The following is a 25,687-nucleotide window of genomic DNA, read 5'->3' as shown; positions in this document are numbered from 1 at the left end:
GTGTGCATGTGTGCGTGACAGAGTGCCACGACAGAGAGCGAGACCTCAAGCACAACATTCAATAGGTTTGTGACACTCTCGGCCAAAATCAAGTTGTTGTGAACCGGCAACAATTTAAAATTAAATTAATGAATCACCACATCATTTAACAATTAGTGCAGTCAATTTAACACATTAATTTAGTGCGATTAATTATATAAAAAAATAAGGCAATAAAACAATTTACGCAACTAAACTCTCCCCCGACCTGTACATAAATTCTGTAAAAAGGAATGTTCCTACAATCAGAGCAATTCAAGCATGATGTAACACATCGATGCAGTAGGGGGCAGTCAGCGCTCCAGTTGTACTGACAAAATGCTTTGTAGGGCTGTCACTATTATGAAATGTGGCTGACGATTAATTGTCGAACAGGTAATTGCGATTATGACAACCGATTGTCTGTTTTAGGTCTCTCACGATTATGACGTTTAATTGTCATACTGTTGTAATACAACTGGCATAGATGGCAAAGGTTTTCCACCGACATGGTTCCTGGGCCGGTACGAATTCTCTAACTCTTCCGCACATTTCCACTGCAGAAAAGGCCATTCTTGGGCAAAAAAGCTGGATCTGCACCGGCCCCAAAAGCTTGCTGGCCTCTACACAGGAACTGATTACGTCAGGGACAGAGAGCGGGATCATATTTTGTCACCAAGTAAAGTTTCCAAACAACAGCAGTAGCTATCGTCCACAGCAAGGAGTACTTCTTCACTCTATAAACAACAATAAAAATCCCACAAAAAATGTCAGACAAACACAGTTGAAATGAGCACCCTACTTGAATTCATCAGTCATGCTCGAGATAAACACCATCTCCTGTGTCCTTTATAGCTGATCTCAGTAAGTTATTACATTTGCCGACTTTGTTAGCCTTCCTAACCCTCTTCTTATCTTATTTTGTGCTTAGTTTTGTTCAGTAAGGGGAATACTCACTTAGAAAGCTCGCCGATATCCGTTTAGTAAACCAGTGGGATTTACTTAACAGATAGATATATTTATTGAACATAAGCCCATATCTGGCCTACAGTCCATCTATGCTATTTTTTTTAAATGTTGGTCTATGTACACATGCATCAGACGGACATTTTTTTCCATTGTGTCACGTCTTAACAGCATCTTGCACCATAAGCCGCATGTTTTTATGTTGTCAAGTTAAAAGTAGTTTAACTTTGAAAAACACCTCTCCATCGCTGCTTTTTTTACATACAGTTACGCTTTGTCTAGCAGTTTTTTAACGTACTTTTTTGAATGTGTCATATACCACTTCTGTTCTACCTGCTTTTGTTCAAGGGTTTGGTTTGACTGTGACTCGCATGATTAAATACATAATTATTTTATTTTATTTTTTTGGAATTTTTGCTGTAATTTTATTGTACTTTTACAAATAACCACTTGTGTTGTCACGATACCAAAATGTTGGTAGTTGGTACCATTACCAGTAAAATTTCACAGTTCTCGATACCAATATCGATACTGCATTTAAATACTACTAGATACAGATAAATGGATACATAGATACTACTATTTAAAGGCATAATTCACCCAAAAATTAAAATTCATCATTTACTCACCCTCATGCCATCCCAGCTATTTATGACTTTCTTTCTTCTGCTGAACACAAATGAAGATTTTTAGAATAATATTTCAGCTATGTACATCCATACAAAGCAAGTGAATGGTGACCAAAACTTTTGAAGCTCCAAAAAGCACATAAAAGCAGCATAAGATAATCCATATGACTCCAGTGGTTAAATCAATGTCTTCTGAAGTGATCCAGTCGGTTTTGTGTGAGAACAGACCAAAATATAACTCCTTTTTCACTGTACAGCTTGCCATTGCAGTCCCTAAGCACGATCATGATTACACTTTACACTTCCTAGTGCTTGATGCACGTGCAGAGCCTGCAAGCTTAGCATAAAAACCAACCAGGAATAGCCATATGGATGTCTATGGAGGAGATGCTTCAGTGTGCTGAATAAACTGCTTTTGTGAGGAAACGGCTCATCACTTAATGAATTGACTGCCTGTCCGCTGATCTTCAACATGTTTTGGACTAAAAATCCTTTTGAAATGAACTATGTGTGGAGTTTAAGACGATAAAATTGCTGTTTTATAAGAGAAGACAGACAGGTGTTGCTACAAGTAGGTGTCAGTTTACAGCTCTCCCCATTCATTTGTATGGTATCCACAAACAGTGACATACCATCGTAATATGCTTGTTTACCGTTACGCTCTCTCTTATGTTAGAGTCGCAGAGGTTGTTATCTCAGTAATTAAGAGAATCTCTGGTGCAGAATGCTAGATGGCCCTGTAGGAAGTGTAATCAAGCTTGAAATCATGATCGCCAAGGAGACTGCTGTCAAGATGTACAGCAAAAAAAAGTTACATTTTGGTCTGTTCTCACCCACAACCAACTGGATCACTTCAGAAGACATTGATTTAACCACTGGAGTTTGATGGATTATGTTTATGCTGACTTGGTCTGCTTTTTGGAGCTTCAAAGTTCTGTCCACCATTCACTTGCATTGTATGGACCTACTTTGCTGAAATATTTTTCAAAAGATCTTCATTTTGTTCAGCAGAAGAAAGACATACACATCTGCATGAGGGTGAGTAAATGAGAAAATTTTAATTTTTGGGTAAACTAACCTTTTAAAAAGTTACATTTCAATGTAAATAGTACATTAAAACAAATGAATGTGTCCTCCAAGTGTTTCTCAATGAAGTATACGTTGCTTAAGTGTTTTTAAGGAGGGCCCAAATGAAATCTGTTTTATTTTTTCCTTAATCCTTTGTTTTCCGATACTGGTATCGGAATCGGGTCCGATACCATGCTCATGTACTTGTACTTGTAAAAATGCTCTGATACCAAAAACTGATACCATCTGACAGACGAAAGTCATTATGTAAACATTCAGCACACAGATTAAAATCACATCATGTCTTAGTGAGATTATTTAACAGCAAAAGCTGTCATTTAATGAGATAAATAGTTTGCATGTGCAGCGTTTTAAATGTGAGTGCTTGTGAATATTTGGAGTCGGTCTTGTGCTGACACAGAGACACAAAATGCTCATACACAGAAAACAATATTATGAGCATTGCATACTCTGTTTGCAGCAGATGACAGCAGGCAGAGTGCTAATTCACTTTTTAGCTCGAGTCATATACAGACTACATATTTATTCATATTGTAGCCTTTTGTGGTTTAATAATCACTGTGATTCACGTAGCGACCTGCTTTTCCGGTGTTGTATCGAATTGTGTTCCCTGTCGGAATCTGCTGCTTAATGGTTATGATTAGTGTAGGTAAGGTAGTGGAGGTTAGGGTTGGTAGGGAAGGGTTAGGCTTAGGTTTGTGCATTGGGGAACGCATTCTGACATCGGAGAATGTTAACATCAGATACTGTTTCCCCCCATACAGATTTGCTGTGGGGAAACAGATCCCGACGGGGAAACAGAGTTCAACGCAACACCGGATTGGGAATCTGCCATCATTACGTCAGTGCTCCTTTGTCTGACAACACAGAAACACTTCAAAATAAAAGCTCAGCCAAAATAAAAGCTCATTCAAATGAATCGTATGACAGAAATAGATCACTACTATGTAGTTTTGTAATATTCACTGTTATACTACTACTACTACTACTAATAATAATAATAAGAAGAAGAAATCAGTCGTAACTGTGTTATATTTAAGCATATCTCACATTTGTCATGCTCTATTATACACCACTTTATTTGACAAAAATAACCCAAAAGGTTTTAGGATTGTGCTGTGAGGTTCTGTATAAAATCACTTTATTTGATAAAAATGATATTTCATTTTCAAAATTAATGGTTATACTTTCATTTGATTAAAGTTTTAATTCATTGATTAATTTAAACACAATTTTGATGATCAAATTGAAATAAACTGCTGATATTTAGTTCAGAAAGAAAAAAACAGGTATCGGACTCGTTCTCAGAAAAATGGTGTCGGAACATCCCTATTTTCCATTTTATTATTATTATTATTATTTTTTTTAGAATTCAATGTTTTGCAGTTCGCTACATGGCCCAGTGTGATCATTGAAGCACAAATGCTGTGATTTCATTATATAAACATTTCAAACAATGCACGCATGATTCTGTGGAGTTTGAAGTTACGAGCAGTCTTCTTTACACATTCACTTTTAAGCACGCAGCTCATGTAGGCTAATATTGCAGTCTTATGCCCTTTAACAATCACACTAGGACATGCTACGATTTTAATTTGATTAATTTTGCATTTATTTTTTCCCCAAAATATGTTACATTTGTGTGTGAGCATTTGTAATAAGTCGTGTGTCAGTCAGACAGTGTGCAGGTATCGAATTGAGTCGGTGCTTGGTAGTACTGGACTGGTACTGCAGAAACACTGGTATCGTGACTTATTTAGTACTGACTTGGTACTTGACATCACTAATTACCACACACAATTTATTTATTTTTTTTTAATTGCAAGCCCAAACCTGATATAAATCCCAAGTTATACATGAAAAACTAAGCCGAACTGATTCCAAAAGCGAACAATTTGTCGGGTCCCGTCAAATTTTGGTCATGTAGCACGCCTTCTATCTCGGATGCGCAGTATTTGTGTGAGGTTTGTTGGTTCATTTGTCTTTTCTTTGCAGGCAAAACTCTATCCTGCGGCTTCGATTTGAACATTTTGCCACTGAGTGCAGCTGGGATCATCTGTATGTGTATGATGGAGACTCCATCTACTCTCCTTTACTTGCTGCCTTCAGGTATTCTCAAATTTTTCTTTTCTTTATTTCTCAATTAGTTGCATTCAGGCAAAGTGTACAGCATATGCTACAGCATAGGTGTAATAGGTGTGTGTGTGAGGTGTAAACTAGAGGAGTGAGATTTTCAGGTTATGACCTGTAAATCCAGGATCAGATTAAAATACGGATACTTCTGGAGGAGCCACTGTGTACGCACCGTATCAAACTCTTGTTTCTAGTCTTTCCACAAACTCAAAATGTTAAGATGCTTTAAAAATAAGTCACAATGTTTTATAAACAGTCATTTAAAGGCACACCAAGTAATTTTTGCTCGTTTCACTGGTCGACTTGATACAATAGTGGTCTTTGACACTGCTCTGTTTGTTTGAGCATCCAGACCAGCCTGACTCAGCAAAATTGGCTCAACCAATGGCATGAGTTTAGGGCGGAACTATGAGGGTAGTGTTTGGGAAACCTGTTTGAATTATTATTTATTATTATTATTATTATTATATAATGTTATACACACTTCAGTTTTTAGTGTCTTTGTGTTAAGGTGGAACAGGTGATGAGATGAACCTGCATAGTGACGTTTATGCAAATCAGTTTGCACAAAAGCACTCACATTTAACGCAACACCTACAGTTAAAAACACTGGGCATTTTTTAATAGAAAAAGCTTACTTAACAAACAGACACCCACATGCACACTCACTCTTACAATAGAGTAAAATGAAAAGAAAACAGTTGAATCAAGGAACTATTGAAGCTGTTGCATAATAAAGATGCCTTGCTTCAGGTGGTCTTGGTAGGCTTTGGTTCCCTGTATGGCTAGACGAATATGTGCAATATATTGGTGATGATTTTGCTGGCTTTAAGGAAACATTGTGAATATTGCAACAATTTTAATGTGCTTGTTGGTCATATTATTAAAGACATTTTAAGTGTCACTAGACTAGTTTCCGCAGTGTTGAGGAAGGGATGTTTTAAACACGTCTGAAAAATGGATCTTAAACATCTTATATTGGTTCTTAATTGTTTTACCGTATATTTTAACCTGGATTTCAACATGAAAATAGCCATTAAAGCTGGAATGGTGTTAAAAATAAACAAAATTTTAATCGTGACTGATTTAAACTGAGTTGGTAAACTGAGATTTGTAAGTTTGATTCATTTCTGGAAATCACTTCAAACTGTCTGTTTTAATTAGTGCCCGACCGATGTGTATAGTTCAAATCAAATCAAAAATCAAATAACTTTATTGTCACACAGCCATATACACAAGTGCAATGGTGTGTGAAATTTTTGGGTGCAGTTCCGATCAACACAGCAGTCGTGACAGTGATGAGACATATACCAATTTACAATAACATCAAATTAACACAACACAATTTAAACATCTGTTATACATAATTACACAACTTAAAACATCAAATTAACACAACACAATTTAAACATCTGTTATACACATAATTACACTCAACAATATACAAATAATAACATACACTGTACAGTATACAATATGCTGTTTTTGTTTTTTTGTTTTTTACTATATAGATACTATATAGATACACATTATTCAATACAAATTAAAATATATATAAAAAAGTATATATATATATATATATATATATATAGAATGTACAGTATTGTACTGTATTGACATTCAGGCTGTCGGTTGATAGTCAGTTGTTAAGAGAGACATAATATAATAACAGTAATATAATTTATGACAGTCCGGTGTGAGATAAAAGAGTAATAAAGTGCAGGGCTGATGTATTTTGATCGTGGGAGATCAAGAGTTCAGAAGTCTGATTGCTTGGGGGAAGAAGCTATCATGGAGTCGGCTGGTGCGGGTCCTGATGCTGCGATACCGCCTACCTGATGGTAGCAGTGAGAACAGCCCATGGCTCGGGTGGCTGGAGTCTCTGATGATCCTCCGAGCTTTTTTCACACACCGCCTTGTATATATTTCCTGGAGGGAGGGAAGCTCACCTCCGATGATGTGTTTGGCAGTTCGCACCACCCTTTGCAGTGCTTTGCGGTTGTGGGCGGTGCTATTGCCGTACCAGGCGGAGATACAGCCAGTCAGGATGCTCTCCACAGTGCAGGTGTAGAACCGTGTGAGGATGTGGCGGTTCATTCCAAACTTCCTCAGCCGTCTCAGGAAGAAGAGGCTTGTCTTACTGATGTTGAGGGAGAGGTTGTGCTCCTGACACCAGTGTGTCAGAGTGTGCACCTCCTCTCTGTAGGCTGTTTCATCATTGTCAGTGATCAGACCTACCACCGTCGTGTCATCAGCAAACTTAATGATGGCATTGGAGTTATGTGTTGCCACACAGTCATGTGTGTACAGGGAATACAGTAGTGGGCTGAGAACACAGCCCTGCGGGGCTCCAGTGTTGAGGGTCAGTGATGAGGAGATGTTGCTGCCTATTCTAACCACCTGGCGTCTGCTTGACAGGAAGTCCAGGATCCAGCTGCACAGCGAGCTGTTTAAGCCCAGAGCCCGGAGTTTCTCATCTAGCTTGGAGGGCACTATGGTGTTGAATGCTGAGCTGTAGTCTACAAACAGCATTCTCACATAAGTGTTCTTTTTTTCCAGGTGGGAGAGAGCAGTGTGTATTGTAGATGCAATGGCATCATCAGTGGAGCGGTTGTTGCGGTATGCAAACTGCAGCGGGTCAAGATTGAGTGGTAATACAGAGCAGATGTAATCTCTGATTAGTCTCTCAAAACATTTGCTGATGATGGGGGTCAGAGCAACAGGACGCCAGTCATTTAAACAAGTTATTTTTGATTGTTTTGGAACAGGCACAATGGTGGATGTTTTAAAGCATGTGGGGACTACAGACAAAGAGAGGGAAAGGTTGAAAATGTCCGTAAAAACACCAGCCAGCTGGTTCGCGCACGCTCTGATGACGCGGCCCGGAATGCCGTCTGGACCCGCGGCTTTGCGGATATTCACCCGTCGGAAGGATCGGGTTACATCTGCTACAGAGACGGAGAGTGAACTAACCTCTGTAGCTTCGGCCGTGAGAGCGGTGTTATTTCCCTCGAAACGAGCATAAAAAGTATTTAGCTCATCCGGTAGAGAGGAAGCGGTGTTCATGGCGGAGTTTTTATTCCCTTTAAAGTCCGTGATGATGTTAATTCCCTGCCACATGCTTCTAGAGTTGGTGGTGTTAAACTGTCCTTCAATCTTGCTCCTGTACTGGCGTTTTGCTGTTTTGATAGTTTTTCGGAGGGCATAACTGGCTTGTTTATGCTCCTCCGCGTTCCCGGAATTAAAAGCGGAGGTCCGCACATTAAGTGCCGCGTGAACATCGCTATTGATCCACGGCTTCTGATTCGGATAGATTCGCACAGTTCTGGTCGGAATCACTTCCTCTACACACGTTCTGATGAAACACATTACGCTATCAGCGTAAAGCTCGATGTCGTCATCAGAGGCGGACCGGAACATCTCCCAGTCCGTGCGATCAAAACAGTCTTGTAGCATAGAGTCTGATTGGTCCGACCAGCACTGGATCGTTCTGAGGATGGGTGCTTCCTGTTTCAATTTCTGCCTGTAAGTGGGCAGAAGCAGAATGGAAGAGTTAAACTGGCTTTATTAAAGTCCCCGGTCACAATGAACGCGGCCTCAGGGTGCGCGGTTTCCTGCTCACTTATACTCCCATACAGTTCCTTGAGTGCCCGGTCTGTGTCGGCTTGTGGGGGGATGTACACAGCAGTGATAATGACCGCTGTGAATTCCCTCGGTAGCCAGAATGGTCGACACAGAAGCATAAGAAATTCCAGATCAGGAGAACAGAAAGACTTGATGGAATGTACGTTCCTCTGATCACACCAGGATTTGTTGATCATAAAACATACACCACCTCCTCTAGTTTTACCTGAGAGGTCTTTCGCTCTGTCCGCTCGGAGCATGGAGAACCCCGCGGGTTCAATGGCTGAGTCTGGAATCTCCGCAGACATCCAAGTTTCCGTAAGGCAGATAATGCAGCAGTCCCTCGTCTCTCGTTGGAAAGAGATCCGCGCTTTCAGCTCGCAGAGCTTGTTATCCAGAGACTGAACATTTGCCAGTAGAATAGTGGGTAGCGGGGGTCGATTTGCGCGGCGTCTTACTCTGATGAGAACGCCGGCTCTGTTTCCCCTTTTCCTCCTGCGTTTCCGCGGCCGTGCTGCCCAGACAAAGGGCTCCGCTTGCGTGTTTGTAAACAGCGGGTCGGCATTGAGGAATGTGAAGTCCGGTTTTCAGTGTGAGATCGCTGAACCAATGTCAAAAAGTGTTTGTCTGTCGTAGACAATAAGGCAGACAACATCCAAGACAAAAAACATAAGAATTGTAAACAAAACAAACAAACCATTGCTATGTTGTGTCGGAGCTCGCAACGCAGCAGCCATACTCGGCGCCATCTTGAGTCCATCTTCCGCCATCTTGAGTCCATCTCACTAGTTTGTGAAATACATACTGGAAAGTTAATAAACGGTGACCCCATCATTTTCCCTTTTCAATATAACTCCTATAACGTTAACCCTGTCCCTGACAACCATGTCTCACATGTTTATCACATCTGTTTGCAATGTTAGCCAGCTATAGTTTGTCAGTGCAGTCAGTAATGTAGCAGATTGAAAGGTAAACATCAGAGCATCTTTTTGCAGCGCAGCAGACAACGGTGCGGTGGTGGATTGTGTCTGTTGAGGGTTGATTTCATGCTACGCTGTTACCTAGTTGGTGAGACGCAATGCTGCTCCATCTTTTGCTCTCCGTGACAACGAGCTTATAGCTAACTAGCTAGTCACGTAGCTGCTTTCATTAATTGTCAGCTGAGTGGAAGCTAATGCGTAAACATGCATTCACCAAACTGTTTGGTTTAGGATACGCACTTTGGTACCCCCTTCAGCCGAACAATTCCAGTTGTTGCATTTATAAAATGTAATATTTAAAAGTCTGGTTTTCCACCATTGAAAGTTTCCCCTGAACTTGTAGAGCAGAATATGGTGTAACACCGCTACCGCTGTTATCTCTTGTCTCGGCAGGCGTAAATGCTTCTTGTTTTACAACCTGCCTTTAATTGACTGCCAGTATTAATATAGTCAGCATTTGACTGATACTAAACATACAGTACTGATGTTTATTTAGCTATTTATTGTATTTTTATTTATTCTTTATTTTAATGGTCAGCAATTGACTGATTCTAAACATACAGTACTGATGTTTTTTAAGCTATTTATTGTATTATTTATTCTTTATTTTTTCAGTGTTCATTTCTAGAATTTGTTGACAATGTATAATAATAATGTCAAATATTCTTTGATAAAAATATTTAAGAAAGCAGCCTTCTGAGTACCTTTGTCATATTGGTGAAAAATCCACATAGAAAAGGTCTGTTTTCATTCCAGCTCTAAAATTAACTATATAGGCCACCATATCGGTAATCGGTTAAGTATACATGGCTGCAGCTCTCTTTCGCGCACATGCTGGTTCTCACTTGGGCGATTTCTCTTTTGACAAGGTACAGCTGAATGTGAGTGAGTGTTTTTTTTTTTTGGGAGATGTGAAGAGATACAGTACGGCTGCTTGCATGTGAAGTCTTCATTTTCCATAAAGTAAATCTGCTCCCGTGTTTATTATGCCCAGGATATGCGTTGTACGTTATGAAAAGCGTGCATGTATGGAGCCTGTAAGGCTATGTAACCTGCCAGGAACAACTTGAGACACCTTTCTCCCATTGTGGAAATTTTCAGGAAGTAAAAAAAAAAAAAAACGAAACCGCGTAAATTTTTACACTAATCAGTTTGACTCTACTTGCCAACAATGTCTATTTGTTTGAAATGACTCCTGATTGAAAAAAAACCTACCTGCAAATACATAAATATCAAGATATAACTTGTGTAGCTACATCATCCAGCCCTAATTCCCTGTCAGCATAGGTATGAAGCGTGACATGTTCTTCTCTTCTACATTCCAGTGGTTTGATTGTTCCTGAGAGCAACAGCAACGAGACCATCCCAGAGGTGGTGGCACAGTCTGGCTTCGCTCTGCTGCACTTTTTCAGTGATGCTGCGTATAATCTCACAGGCTTCAACATCTCCTACAGGTAAGCTTCAATTACTGAATCTGACCAGGCTGGAAGCTTACAGCAGCACAAACACTTGGGGGGTATTTACACTTGGTCACTTCTAGGGCTGTCAAATTAAAATTTTAATATTCATCGAATTTAAGAGCAATACGCACATTCGAATGCTAAAAATTTGAATTTTGGATGTGTGCCAAGCACTGGCGATGACTTCAGACTGGTTGCATTCTTGCACTAAAAAAAGCTAGATGAAGTGCAGCAAAATACAGTTTAACAGAAACCAGGTATCTTGAGACGCATTTTAAAGTTATTTTTAACTTGACATGGTATCTAAAAAACTGTGCTCCTGCACGAAACACTGAATGAACAAAAACAAAGTGAAACAAAGACGTTCGTCTAGCGCATTGGTAAACTGGATGGTTGCAAAAGTGTTCAGTGTGAACAGCCCCTTACAGTAGGGGGAGCTCTTTGGCCATTATGTCTTGCTCTCTTATCAGCATTTCTCTGATTAAACAATGGGTTTGTCTATAAAGGAGTTCAAGTTGGCAATGTGTGTATCGAGATCCTTGCGTTCTGTTCCTTTCTGTTGTGTTCCATCTGTTTGAACAGCCACTGACCAGGGATCATGAGCCGCTTTACCACCGAGTTCAGCTGAATACCACTGCTGTCTGGGAATAATTCTACCCTACATACAGCTGTAATTATGAAAAACACTGGTATATCACTGTTATTATGAAGTTTGAGTCTGTAGTAGTATATACTGTGGCACCAGTGCAAGTGTAACACCATGTTAACACAACAGCCCATTGAAGCATTTCCCCCCTCATTTTACTTTTAAATTTGTAATTTTATTTAATTATTTAATTTTTAATTTTTTTGTTTCAAATGGAATGCCCTCTTGTGGACTAAGGAAATAATGTCAATTTAAAAATCAGCTGACTTTAAAATTCAAATTCAATTCGAATTTAGAAAATTAAGGTAAAAATTCTAATTTAGTTTCTCTGCCCAATGGACAGCCTTAGTCACTTCATGGGTTTTACTGATCGGATTGCTGTCCAATTAAATATGCATTACATATGTGGCTTGAACAGCCAGATGCATTTACACATGACCGAGTTTTATCTGGAATGCGTCTCAAACCACCTCCGTCCCAATATGAAGCCTATTCCAAAAGGTAGATGGCAACATTCTGCTTCCTTGTAGGATTCAAGTTTTCTTCCAAATTCTAACGCAGCATTCATCCAAGAAAAAAATATTTATATCCAAGATGGCAGATTGAGTCGAGAGAAATGTTGACTAAAAATGGACTTGTATTTCTTTCAAGACTGCACAGTATTGTGAAGAAACATTAAAATTATTTTGCCCAATATTTCTTTGAGCTAAGAACCTTTATGCTTATAGTGTTGCGTTGTTAGCTTAGCAACATGCTAACATCAACCTCTACTCGCAACTGATTTAAAAGAGTCTCCTAGGCGCTTTACATGAGGAGCGCTATGTGTGTGCCTTGCGGAGTTGCTGCCTATGTGAAACATTCCTAATCAGTCACTTTTGAGTTTCCATTTCAGTTTTGATCCCTTAGAAGGCAGCTACCAAAATGGGCAGTAGGCAGCAAGTCAGCTTAGTGGGTTTTGGAATTAGGCTATTAAAGGATAAATGTGTTTATATAAGGTTCTCAGCAGGTGCCTTGTAATTCCAGAGGATTTAATAAGTAAATCCTCTGGAACAAGTAGAGTGAGTAAATAATGAGAGAATTTTCATTTTTGGGTGAACTATCCCTTTAAGTCATACGAGACCGAAATTTGGGTCACCATTAGCTATACTTGCCCTCCACCGCAGCTCTCAAATATAATTTGAAATTCCTTATTTAAATATGCCATGTGAAGACACATCACACCAGGTTTGATGTCAGTGATGCCAAACACCATTGGTTCTCGTATTACCTGAATTCTGCTTTCCCTTTTGTGTTGCATAGAGGAAAGAATTCCATACGGGTTTGGAAAAACACAAGGGTGAGTAAATGATGACAAAGAGAATTTCATTTTTGGAAGAAATAACCCTTAACACCTCTGTGCACTAGAGAACAAGACCAAGAGCATGAAAATGCAGGTCAGAGTAATTTGAGAAGACAGATGAACAGAGAGAACGAAGGTGTCATGGAGTTCTAATGGTGACTAGGGTGATTTCTATATTGACTGCATTCATGGGGATCCAAAAAACGCTGTGTAGTGCAGTATCAATAGAACATCAAAGACCAAGCCTCACACACACACACACACACTGTAGACTCTCACAAAGACACGTAAAGCTGCTAGACTGCCTCTTATTCTCTGCTGTCTCTTTCTTTACGTGTTCAGCTGTAGATGCGAGTGAGCTGCCTACTAATGTTGCTGTTGTTGCACAGTTCATTTCGGGCTACTGCCAGTACAAGATGAAATCAAACACGCTGTTTTCACTTCAAGCAAGCACCTCCCTCCACCCAACAGTTGTTTTGAAGATGCCTTACTATAATAACTAAAAGTAACCATTAACTTTTCTTTGGTTAGTATTTTAACTTTATAAAACTTTCTTTATCTTTTCTGACATTGTGCTTTAATGCCATGCAGTAGCACACTGACATAGTGATCGATGTATGCATGATGTATGAGTACCTCCCCTCCAAATCCAAACAAGTGGTCACAGGAGACACATTTAAGCGGCCAGGTGTAAACAGTGATGTCTCACCTCACCACATGTGATCGGATCACCCTAAACGCATCTTAATACCAGACGTAAACGGGGTCCTTAAAAATGATTGCCATTAGTCTGGATTGGGTGGTTTTGGAAGATAATGTCAGGGCTTTTTATCTGTACCAAAATTGTTAAGCTGTCATCCATCTCACTGACAGGCTCAACCTGTCAGTATGTTTACATGCACATTAAAAGTTAGATTTTTTTTTTGTCAGACTAAAACAATTCGTCATGTATAGGGATGTGCGGAACAACTAATTTCATTGACGTTTAAACGTAAATTTTGACTAGTTGTAATTATTTATAATACTTAATCTATTCCGACAGCCAAATCCTGACACTAAATTATGCAGAAAAGAGGCATTTATCTGTGACATGCTTGCCTTGCATTATGATCATTGTACATTAAGTATAGAACATGACGCTCATTCAGTGAATCAACGTTAGCAAATACAGGCATATTTATTGAAAACAACTGAATGAATAGTGCAGGACCAATAGAGCATATCTAATAGAGGTCTGCAACCCGACCTGGGCCCGACGGAACCCGAGAACCTGATGGTTTTCGGGCCAGATTCGGGTCAGTTTTTCAAGTAGGGTTTGGGTCGGGTTTGTAATTAATGAAAAAATAAACAGGCTTACCAAACTTGTTTCATGCACGTGCTCTCACTCACTGACACGAGTTAGGGGCCGTTCACACTGAATGTTTTTTTGCACACATCTGTTCTGTTTTCCCATTGTTTAAACATGCTGGATGAATGTCTTTGACATTTGCACCACATCTCGCTTTTTCTTCAGCGTCTCTCGTGCACGACCGGCATATTTTAAACACCATGTCAAGTTAAAAAGAACTTCAAACTGTTAAAAACGCATATTGAGGAACCTGTGCCCTGTGTCATTCTTTGCGCTGTGTCTAGATTGTTTTCAGCGCTGTTGTCACAAAGATTCAATATTCTAAAGTTCAGGCTGCATAGAGGGGACTGTTGCATTGTTTCATATTATTGATGAGTAAAATTATCGTCAACATGGTCCAGTGAAAAGCGGGACCTGATGCACCTGAAGCGGCTATCCTGCGCATGGAAAAGCCTGCTGGGATAGAAAAACTTGCTAGCATGCACAGATTTAAAGCACAGACTCAAATGTGAAAACATCTATAGCGACTTTCAAGCCAGTGTTTCGGAAATTCACTTCCCACACCACCACCAAAGTGATTTCCATAGCTACTTTGCTCGTCTTGTGAAAGAACATTTTCCTGTGCGTGCTGCGAGTTAGAGAGGGAAGAAGCATGCGTGGCCTGAGGTGAAATTAAACTTTGTATACATCTGCTCTAGATATCCTCTTTTGTTAAAAAGTATATTTAAAATGTAACATTAACATGACAGAAATTTAAGTGCAGCCTTTGTAAAAATATAAAGCCAAGCATTCTTACATTCTACATTTTGTCTTGGTCTGGTTTATTAATTCAGATTTCCTGGTGCATTGTTTTCTCTCCGTCTTTACTCAGGATGAACACGTGCCCCAATAACTGCTCTGACCGCGGAGAGTGCCGCATGGGGAATTCCAGTGACACGGTGCAGTGTGTGTGTGAAGACGGCTGGAAAGGGGAGGCCTGTGATGTCCCATACTGCTCTTCTGACTGCGGCTTCCCTCTGCAGGGAATATGCCAGAGCATTGCCAAAAGATGCCAGTGCAATCCAGGATGGCAAGGTAGGTTGTATACTGTTGAAATGACAATAGGTTACCTAAAAATGAAAAAGAACTGAATAAGAACATTAAAGATTAATTTTTTAAAGGTAATGTGTGTAAATTTTTTTTCAGTGTTTAAATACTTTCTCCTATCTCACCTTAATATGCAGGGACAGCTATAATTAAGCCATAGGTAGGCTGATTCCCCCAAAAAGTGTAAACACTGAGCATCCTGACCAGACCGACATAGCAACATTGGCTCAACCAATGACGCTAGTTTGGGGCGGGACCATCTGCTTGTTAAACCATTAGACTGGGGGAGTGTTCACAAAACGCTTTGAATTCTATCATCATCTTTCCAGTTCCATTTGGTGATGATGCTAGTGGCACATAATTTTCACATTTCCAGCAAATTATGTCCAAGTGTGTGCTTTTATACTTTGTGCAGTTCTGTCTACAAATGTTGCCCATGTAATTTCAGATAGCTCACTCATGAAGGATACTGATTAAACTAGAATGATATAAAAAATGTTGTTACCTGAAGATGTCCTATAGAAATATTATTTTTATGTCCTTTTGGCTATATAAGGAAAGCTTATCTCGTTATGAGTCAAGATTTCTGTAGACCTTTTCTTTTTCCCCTGATTGTTTCCTGGCTCTCTTCCCTTTCCCCTCTCATAGCCGTACTTCAGCCTCAATGTCTCCACCTCTCTAGTGTTGTTTGGGTTTGCTTGGCAAGACTGTACATTTCACAATGTACTGTTACTGTTTTGACTGATACTGCTTTGGTCCTATCCAGAGCTGTGTTTTAAAACTGCTTGTGTTATAAAGCTTAGCTTAATTCTGTTTGCCACCTATAACCCAAACATGCAAACATACAGATGGTTTTAGGTACTGGAATTGAGTGTGTTAGTTTTTCACATGCATTAAGATAAGATGTCAGGCTGGTACAAAGACTAAAAGGACTATATACTTATGCTACCTGCAGCTAAATAGTAGATAGAAGTGTTTTAAGCATGTGGCTGTCCTAATAATAAAATTACAAAGGTAACCATCATTTTAGCCAATAAACTAATTAAATGGTTAGTTCACCTAAAAATGAAAAATCTCATCAATTACTCACCTTCGTGCCATCCCAGATGTATTTGACTTTCATCTGCTGAACACAAACAAAGATTTTTAGAATATTTCAGCTCTGTAGGTCCATACAAGGCAAGTGAATGGGTGCCAAAATTTTGAAGCTCCAGAATCCACATAAGGGCAACATAAAAGTACTCCAGATGACTCTAGTGGATAAATCCATATCTTCTGAAGAGATATGATGGGTGTAGGTGAGAAACAGATTTATTAAGGCCTTTTTCCTTCACTTTCACTTTCTCCTCCTCCTGTTTTTGTTGATTCACATTCTTTGTACATATTGCCACCCCTACTGGGCAGAGAGGAGAATTTATGACAAAAAAAAGGACTTAAATATGATTCTCTATTTCACCCACACCTATCATATCACTTCTGAAGACATGGATTTAGCCACTGGAGTCTTATAGATTACTTTTATGCTGCCTCTATGTGCTTTTATGGAATTTCTAAATTTCAGACTCAATATTCACTTGTATTGTATGAACCTACAGAGCTGAAATATTCCTCTTAAAAAAAAAAAATTGTTTGTGTTCTGAAGAAGAAAGAAAATTCTTCAGGGTAAGTAAGAGAATTTTAATTTTTGGGTGAACTATTCCTTTAACTACTAGTGCTGATAAAAAAAAATCTGAATAAATCCAAGATGTCCATCAGTGTTAGTTGGAATAGCAATAACTGTATAGTAAATATGGTATTTTAGGTATTCGTCATGATAATTTATGTTAGGCTGTTTTTAGGCAACAACTAAACCTGAGTTTTGGAAAGAGCAGTGCCACCCACTGAGCTGTGAAGGTTTAGGTCTCTCTTATGTCTGAGCTCAGTCTCGCTTCAGATCTCTGGAAGTGTTTATTCCCCCATCTGTGACCAACAGGTTAAGCCACACACAGAGCTGACTCATTATTCCTGTTCCTCAATGATTTCCGGTGTTTTTTTGTTGTTGTTGTTGTTATTATTATTATTATGATTATTATTTATTTATTTATTTATTTATTTATTTAAATTTTTGGGGGGGTTTAGGTAACCACCCTGTTTTTTATTATTTTTATTTTATTATCGTCATTACTTTTTAAAGTATAGTTATAGTTAATTATAGTTTTTGATATTTTTTCCAAACCTGTATGCTTCCCTCCAAGTGAAGTACCAAAGTAGATTATTTTTAAGAAATTTTATGCGGCTCTTTCTATACAGTGACAGTTTGTTGTGACCTTGTTTATCAAACTCCAAAAAAGGCCAAAAAACACCATTAAAAGTCATCCATAAGACTTGCACTGTATATTCCTAGTCTTCTGTAGGCATAAGATAACTTTGTTTGAGAAACAGACCAAAATTTAAGTAATTATTCACTGATGGTCTTCTTGTCCTCTGAGGCTTGTCAAGTCTGCATTCACATCCAGATTCAAAATGGCTCATTGGTGGCAAAACGGCACTGGTTCTTAGTTCATGTGTATAATTATCTGAGGTGATGCACCATTTTTTTATTTTTTTTATTCTGGACATGAACACAGGCGAGACGAGAGCATTGCAATGCACATTTCATGTTTTTTTTTATTTATTTATTTTTTTTTTTTTATTTGCATGTCAAAAGTTGCATGTTTAATAAAATTAGATGTCTTGAATGGCAAAGTGACCGCACGTTTTTTTTTTTTTTTTTGTGTGTTTGTATTTAAGGCCTGGATTGTTCAATAACTGTACCAGCAAATGTCTCGTTCTGGACACGTGAAGACTACAGCGGGCGCGGCCTTGCGCGGGCATCCCACAAGGCTGTGGTGCATGAAGACGTGATGTGGGTAATAGGTGGACATGTGTTCAACTACACACACTACCAGATGGTGACCGCGTAAGTACGCACACACACTGTAGCATGATAGCTTTATTGGCTGATAGTTTCAGTTTCTCTTACACTCTGTGTGTGTTTGTGTCTCTCTGACTCTGTCAGGTTCAACATCTCCTCTCAAAGCTGGATGTCATTAAACAGGTCCATCAACACTGTAACTGGACGCTATGGTCATTCTCTCGCCCTGCATGAGGTTTGTGTTTATGAATGAGTGGGTTTTTTTAATAGTGTTCCACTGTATTTTCTTTATTTTGCATTGTTTCTTCGGTATACAGGGTTTTTCTTCAGTAAACCAGTGAGTTTGTTTTGCGTTCTAAGTGGGTATTTACATTTGGAGTGTACATTGTGTTTAGCTGAATAGTGGTGTTCATGTGTAGGTCCACTGTATTTGGACAGTTGACATGACATGTAACTTTACTGTCCTCATAAAAGGCCTTTTTTTTTTTTTTATTATTATTTTCTGAAATTTGTATATGGCTGAGCAGCAAACAGCACAGAAATTGTTTTTAGCAATTATAAGTAAAATGTGGACATTTTCCAGCGGTGTTACTATCCTCCTCATGAGCTGTGAAAGATAGAATCATTTCAAAATGTTTTTTTATTGTGCCTACAGTTTTCATGACCCCATTAACTGAGATTACACGGATAATGCAAGTCTTCCCCATATAACATATTTTATATGATCTGTCATCTTACTTGACTTTGTATGCATTTGCCTATGTTAGGACAAAATCTACATGTACGGAGGGAAGATTGACTCCACTGGTAATGTAACATCAGAACTGTGGCTGTTCCACACAAAGAACCAGTCATGGGTTCTGCTGAATCCACATGCTAAAGAACAATATGCTGTCGTGGGCCATTCTGCACACACTGTACAGCTGCAGCCCGACGGATCAGAACCAGTCATACTGATTGTCTTCGGACATTGCCCTCTGTATGGATACATCAGCCAAGTGCAACAGTACAACATCGGTCAGTAGGATATACTGTCTAATTGACTCATATGGAGAGAAAAGTGGGGCTAGGTTTTACATTTTTTCTTCCAGTAAATATGTTTCTCAGGCTAGGTTTATTTTTGAAGTCCTGCATGAAAAAAAAGCTATTAAACAAATTCACAGTTTTTGCCCAGGAAAAAACATAGTGTTTGTTTAACAAACGTAAACCTTTTGTGACAATGTGTCCCAATAGCAGGGGCTTGTTTTCACAATTTCCATTAAATAGCCTATTATATGCTTCTCAGTTAAATTTAAAGAGTAGAATAATAAAATAAAAACATACAAAATTTGAAATCTTCCCCCAAGCTAACTTTTCTGAAAAATGCACATTCAATCTTATGGTGTTCTGAACTCCACTGCCCTCTAGTGTAGTGAAAGAGCGATATCTATTTCTATTTAGAAACATTATTAGAAGAACTGCTGTTAGTCTCATCATAGACTTTCCACTCTTTCCTTTGTAGTGAAGAACACGTGGAGTGTTTTAGAGACTCGTGGGGCGTTGGTTCAGGGTGGCTATGGGCATAGCAGTGTATACGACCCTCTTACTCGCTCTATCTACATCCACGGAGGCTACAAGGCATTCAATGCCAACAAATACGGCCTGGCTGGGGACCTGTACTGCTATAGTGTGGACAAGAGAATGTGGTGCGTTGAAATTTCATTTAACTCTGATTGCTTTTTAACTTTCCAGATTTTATGCTTTTGCTTTTATACTTTGCTTTTAAATATCTATTTTAGGTTAAGAGCTTAATGAGGGGTTAAGAGGATAATCTTTAGCCGTATTGTTTTGTAAACACTGAGGCTATGTTCAGAATGGAATATAAGCTTGTTTTGTGGTAAATCTTGGCGGTCTGATTTGAGTTCAGTAATGAGTATAATGGGCTTCAACTAATCAATCAACTTTATTAAAAAATAATAATAATGAAAATAGCAAGCAAAAAATGTTATCATCACTTAGATTATTGATCATTGTTATTTAGTACAGCTGGGTTTTTAAAGCACACAACAATTTAAAAATTCACCTCTGAAGTACGACTCAGCGTTATTTATATTGTAGAACAAAAGGAAACACCTCTTCAAGTAATGATAACCACAGACCTTATTATGCACATTTATCAAAAAAGAAAGAGTTATCTTGTAGGTCATCTAAGTGTTCCATGCAAACAGACAGTATATACTGTAGGTTTCATAATGAAGAAACAGTTTGTGTAATATGCCAATATGCTGTTCTGAACACAGTCTCTTGTCCTCTGCATTTTCTGGGCCTCCTGCCATTGATGTCACTGATGCTCCTGTAGGTCGATTCTGAGGGACAGTGGTTTTTTCCGTTACCTCCACACATCAGTGATGGTTGGCGGGAGCATGCTGGTGTTTGGGGGAAACACACATAATGACACCTCAATGAGCCACGGAGCAAAGTGCTTCTCCTCTGACTTCATAGCATACAACCTGGGTGAGTGCCAAACACTTTTCACATGAATATTAAAGCCACAAATATTCCATACTGGTCTGTAGGCCAGTATGACGTTACATATCATATAGATTTGGCTGTACCGTTCATACCACTGTAGATATATTTGTGCAGTTACAGTGGGCAGGATTGCTTTGTTACTTTCACTTAAGATTGACAAAGAATTATGGAGTTATGCGAAAATACAGAGTGGGACGTGTCATAGATAAGTATAGGGGTGTTGTGAAGCTTTTGGTTGTTTATGGTTACAGAACAACATCACTTAATACCGCATTAATTAATTAATCCGCCCCCCTTAGTTACGGTTGCTCGCTCTGACAAGCTGTGCAGAACTGCCCATTGGGTTGAATGGGAGATTGCCATGAAGGATGCAGTTTTTGGCCAAATATTATCATAAACGGAATGGATAATATTTTTACGTGGGCTGGTATGACGAGTGACGTTGTAATGCATATTTATCTTCAGTTTTTTGTAAGTGAAATTGTTAAATTACACAGTAATTTTATTAAAAACTGCGGAGACTCTGAATCAGAATCAAGGCAAACTATTATTATATTCACTTGAAAAGAGAAAAACACTTAAAGCGATTACACATCTAATAGTGATTACACATCTAAGAACATTAGCGTAAGTGAACAGAATGGTTTATAATGTCTCTTAACACTCATTTTGATGCTGTGAACTGTTTATTTACTATCACTTTTGCTATGACTTGAACCTGCTTCAGCACGCTGTTGTTGATTTGGGGGGGGGGGTGATTTTAAATGAGACGCATCAGCGCAACCTCGGCTCCAACTGCACACCAAAGGGTTTTTTCACACACGTTTTTGCCTCACACAAATGATGTCTTTGAGAGCACAGAGCTTCAAGAAATATTTAAAAACTGTCCAAATTTGTGAAGAGATATTGAATCTCATAATTTATTTTAATTAATTATTACCTTATTGTTTCCGAGTATCCAGAGACCCCAGTTATTGCACTACAGTAATTACATTCAACAACAACAAAAACGCTAAGATGTTAACATAAACTAAACATCTTTTTATTTCCTGCAATCAAAGCAATTGCCTTTTTTCCTCTTCCAAATAAATGTTTTCAATGTTTATTTTGCATACCTCCCGCTTTCTTGCGTGGCAAGCTTGTATAATCGCCCCTTTGTGACGCTTTCTGCAGTGCTTGTCATGTGAAGTGCAAAGCGCTACGACACTGGTGTTGAGCGGAGCATTGTCACCTCAACTCAACTCACATAAAATGTGCTTTACAATGACAAAAAGACATTATTGAAACTCAAAATTATTATGATTAGGCAATTATTATTGTCTATTCTGATAAAAGTCATGCTCAGCAGTTTAAATATTGTTGGAAAATGATACAGTAGATATGCATTGTTCTTATAATGCTTAAACATTCTACTGAAGTCAGTAGATTTGACATGGAAATTTTAATAAAAGAGAAGGTAAGGACGTTATTGAAATTCACTCATATTATTCGACTACTTTTGTTGTCTTTTTGGATGAAAAGTCATGCTCGCCAGTTCACAAAATGAGCAGAAATTATAGATCTGCTTTTTTTATTATAATGCTTTAAAATACAATAAAGTGTCTTGGCAGATTTCGGTCGTGAACATCTCAAAATGATTCAGTGACTCACTTGAAGCACATAAGACACTCATCTCCAGAAGTGGTCACTAAACTAATCAATTAATGAAACTGAACTAAAATACCCTTTATTGCAGCTAATTTTTCACAATTGTGCAGATTCATTGCTATCCAGCCAGGTCTCCTAAGCAACCAAATTGGCCCGGTTGCTAGGGAGGGTAGAGTCACATGGGGTAACCTACTCGTGGTCGCGATTAGTGGTTCTCGCTCTCAGTGGGGCACGTGGTAAGTTGTGTGTAGATTGCGGAGAGTAGCATGAGCCTCCCGTGCTGTGAGTCTCTACGGTGTCATGCACAATGAGCCACATGATAAGATGTGCGGATTGACTCCAAAGCAGAGGCAACTGAGACTTCTCCTCCACCACCCAGATTGAGGTGAGTAACCGCGCCACCACGAGGACCTACTAAATAGTGGGAATTGGGCATCCCAAATTGTGAGAAAAGGGGATAAGATTAAAAAAAAAAAAAAAGCTTATGTTGGTCCTTTTAGATTATTCTTTAAAAAAAAATAACCCTGGAAAACATGTCTGTTGATCAGTTATTGTCTAAACTATTTCACCCCTCATGAGTTTGCATCCCTGTGGGTTATAAACTTTAGACAACGATGACAGTTGGACCACTGATTTTTTTTATTTTTTATTTTTTATTAATTCACACTGGGTTGGTAACATGGTGATTTGGCCTTGATACCTCTGGATGTGAATTATTTTTCAATAATTCAACGATTATTCAACTTATACCACGGTTACCACACGTAGTATGCAGAAAACACAGAATCTATTCATAAAAATGGCATTAGCATTAAAACGCAGAATGTCATTGAATATGATATATTTGGATGAAAATGAATGTTTGAATGTACAATTAATCAAATTAAAATTGTGATATGTCCTAGTGTGATAATTAAACTAAAAAAAGTTTCGGATTTAATTTTATAAATAATCTGCAAGTGATGAGCGCTTCAAAATGAATGTGGACATGTGATTTTGCTTAAATATTACGTTGTTGGGTGCATAAAATGTCCTGGAAATGTCCTGGAAAGTAGTGCCTTGAAAAGAGTGGGAACCCTGTTAGCGATGGGTCAATTGGATTTAAGTGATGTGCGGTCAATGAGCTGTTTTTGCACTGATGCCAAACTAATGATGCCATGTCATTTAAGTGTGTAAATAATTTAATGAGATGCAGTACCTTTAATTTGTAGGTATTTAATCAACTGGATTATCCAGTAATAGGCATTACCACAAGGTTAAATAATATAAACCAAGATTTTGGCTGTAATGCCCACCCCTTCTTGTCATGTTCTAAACCATAGACTTCATCTTGTAATACTATAAGCTCTGTAGTTACTTACTAATTTGGAACACTACATAGGCTGCGTAACTGCACACGCCACAAATTTAACCCTCCGTGGGATACTCTACTCGCAATTGATTTCAATAGAGTTTAATTTTAGCATCTTGCTAAGCTACTTTATAAAGCATAAAAAGGTATAGCACAAGCAAATTGTGTAAAACAATAAATGTTTAATTACACTAAACTACTCTTATTTATATTTATTGATACTGCTTATCAGGGCCAAATTGATACCATATGCAGAGCTCCGGGATCGTTGGATATGGGGGGGTGGGGGTGCGATGCTATGCGAAAGAAGGCGCGAGGCGATCGTCTGTGTTCCGCGACTGCTAGGGTCCTTGAATAACGTAAACCATGCAAGTAAGGGCATCCGGTGGAGTTTCTTGTGCCCCCTTAGGGAGTTGATGCCCTATGCATGACTACGTAATATATATAGATACTTTTCGGTGTTGAATGAAATTTAACTTTTTTTTATAATCATTGTTGGCAGTTCACTAGGCTTTGGAACAGAGCCATAACATCCATCCATCACAATATTAAACAGCAGTGGAGATTCTTACTAAGAAACATAATTAGGGGGATCACGTGATGCTTGGTGCTGTGTAGGCATATTGTATCTTGCTCCTCGTCTAATTTCGCAATTATTTCTCCAAAACCTTCCTATTCGCACCGCACATCGACTGAAATTTGCATAAAAAGTGTAAAATGTCGTTGAAAACACACTGGAGCCAATCTTCTCACTTTTCTGCGAAAATACAATGAAGAACAACTCGTCAAACTAAGAGTGCAGATGATGGGCCTGAGGTAGAAAGCGAGACAAGCTTTCCTGAAGACGCTGTAACAAGCATCGTTGAAAGAGTATCTGAAATATTGGACATGAAACTACAGAAACATCATGAGCCAATCGCTGACATGTCTGCAAAAATTGACATTCTACTTTGCAGAGTAGGCGATGCCGAGCAGTGTATTTCTGCCCTCGAAGACCAGAGCACGTCAATGGTCACCCGGGTCTCAGATCTTGAAAAGGCATTAGAGAAAGTGATGGAACATTTGGAAGCTTTAGAATATAGAAGTCGGCAACAAAATGTAAGAATCATGGGCTGAAAGAAGGCATAGAAGGGACAGATCCAATCAAGTTCTTTGAGTCCTAGATCCCTGATATCCTCGGCATGCTGACCAAGGACAACAGAATTAAGCTTGAGCGCGCTCATCCCACCGGCCCTCCAAGTCAAGTTGATGGTAACCCGAGAGAGATCCTAGTAAGACTTCATAATTACAGGGATAAGAGAGGCATCCTGGAAGCGGCAAGTTGGGAGGAGAACATTAAAATTGATGGGAAAAGATTTTCTTTTTTCCAGGATTTCCTGCTGGATTTTCCAAAATGGCAGAGACCTGAAAGCGGCTTTGTGATGCCGGCATCAGATATGCTTTTATGTACTCTGTTACTATTAAGGTGCTTAACTCACCCACAGGGAAGGATGTGTATCTTTACACAGCAAAGGATGCTGAGACTTTCCTTAATTCTATCGGAGTTTCTGGGGGCAAGGGCATGGCCAAGTGTTCGTCTGGGGAGAGAGGAAGCGGTAAGGGTTTTCACCTGAGATTAATTGCTGCTAATTGTGATTTCTATGTTCACAGTGAGAGGCGGGAGATAAAAAAGGCTGCCCAAAACCCCAGAGAGAGGGAGAGAACCCAGCTGACAAGCTGTGTGTGTGTTGGCCGCTGTCAGCTGTTGTGAAGATTTACCGTCATGCTTGAGGTGGACGTGTTTAATTTATAAAATATAAGTGATATACCTGAGTTGGAATCACTGTTTCCCGCTTCCTCATTTAATTGAACCTTTACACTGGTTCCGAAACCGGGGATAAAAGAGGAAGGATATGCTGCCATGGTGTCTTTGCCGCTGGAGGAAGTCTTCAGGTTCCTTGCCAGCATCCACCAAGCCCAACATCAGG

The 25,687-nt window shown here is 39.0% G+C and overlaps 1 protein-coding gene across 3 annotated transcripts in view; it reads left to right on the top strand.

Annotated features, from left to right (window-relative positions):
• Window positions 1–25,687, top strand: part of LOC127414220 (attractin-like) — a 110,217-nt gene that overhangs the window by 16,328 nt on the left and 68,202 nt on the right. For all 3 annotated transcript variants that reach the window (XR_007892764.1, XM_051652087.1, XM_051652086.1), the window contains exons 3-10: window positions 4,698–4,811; window positions 10,765–10,893; window positions 15,104–15,306; window positions 18,088–18,256; window positions 18,356–18,446; window positions 18,979–19,228; window positions 19,713–19,896; window positions 20,550–20,704. Coding sequence is in view for 2 of the 3 variants with exons in the window: in XM_051652087.1 (XP_051508047.1) it covers window positions 4,698–4,811; window positions 10,765–10,893; window positions 15,104–15,306; window positions 18,088–18,256; window positions 18,356–18,446; window positions 18,979–19,228; window positions 19,713–19,896; window positions 20,550–20,704 (1,295 nt within the window). In the remaining variant the exon portion in view is untranslated. The remainder of the gene's footprint in view (window positions 1–4,697; window positions 4,812–10,764; window positions 10,894–15,103; window positions 15,307–18,087; window positions 18,257–18,355; window positions 18,447–18,978; window positions 19,229–19,712; window positions 19,897–20,549; window positions 20,705–25,687) is intronic.

Source organism: Myxocyprinus asiaticus, chromosome 23, assembly GCF_019703515.2.
Source record: "Myxocyprinus asiaticus isolate MX2 ecotype Aquarium Trade chromosome 23, UBuf_Myxa_2, whole genome shotgun sequence".
Taxonomy (NCBI): domain Eukaryota; kingdom Metazoa; phylum Chordata; class Actinopteri; order Cypriniformes; family Catostomidae; genus Myxocyprinus; species Myxocyprinus asiaticus.
This window is presented reverse-complemented; position numbering and strand designations above follow the sequence as displayed.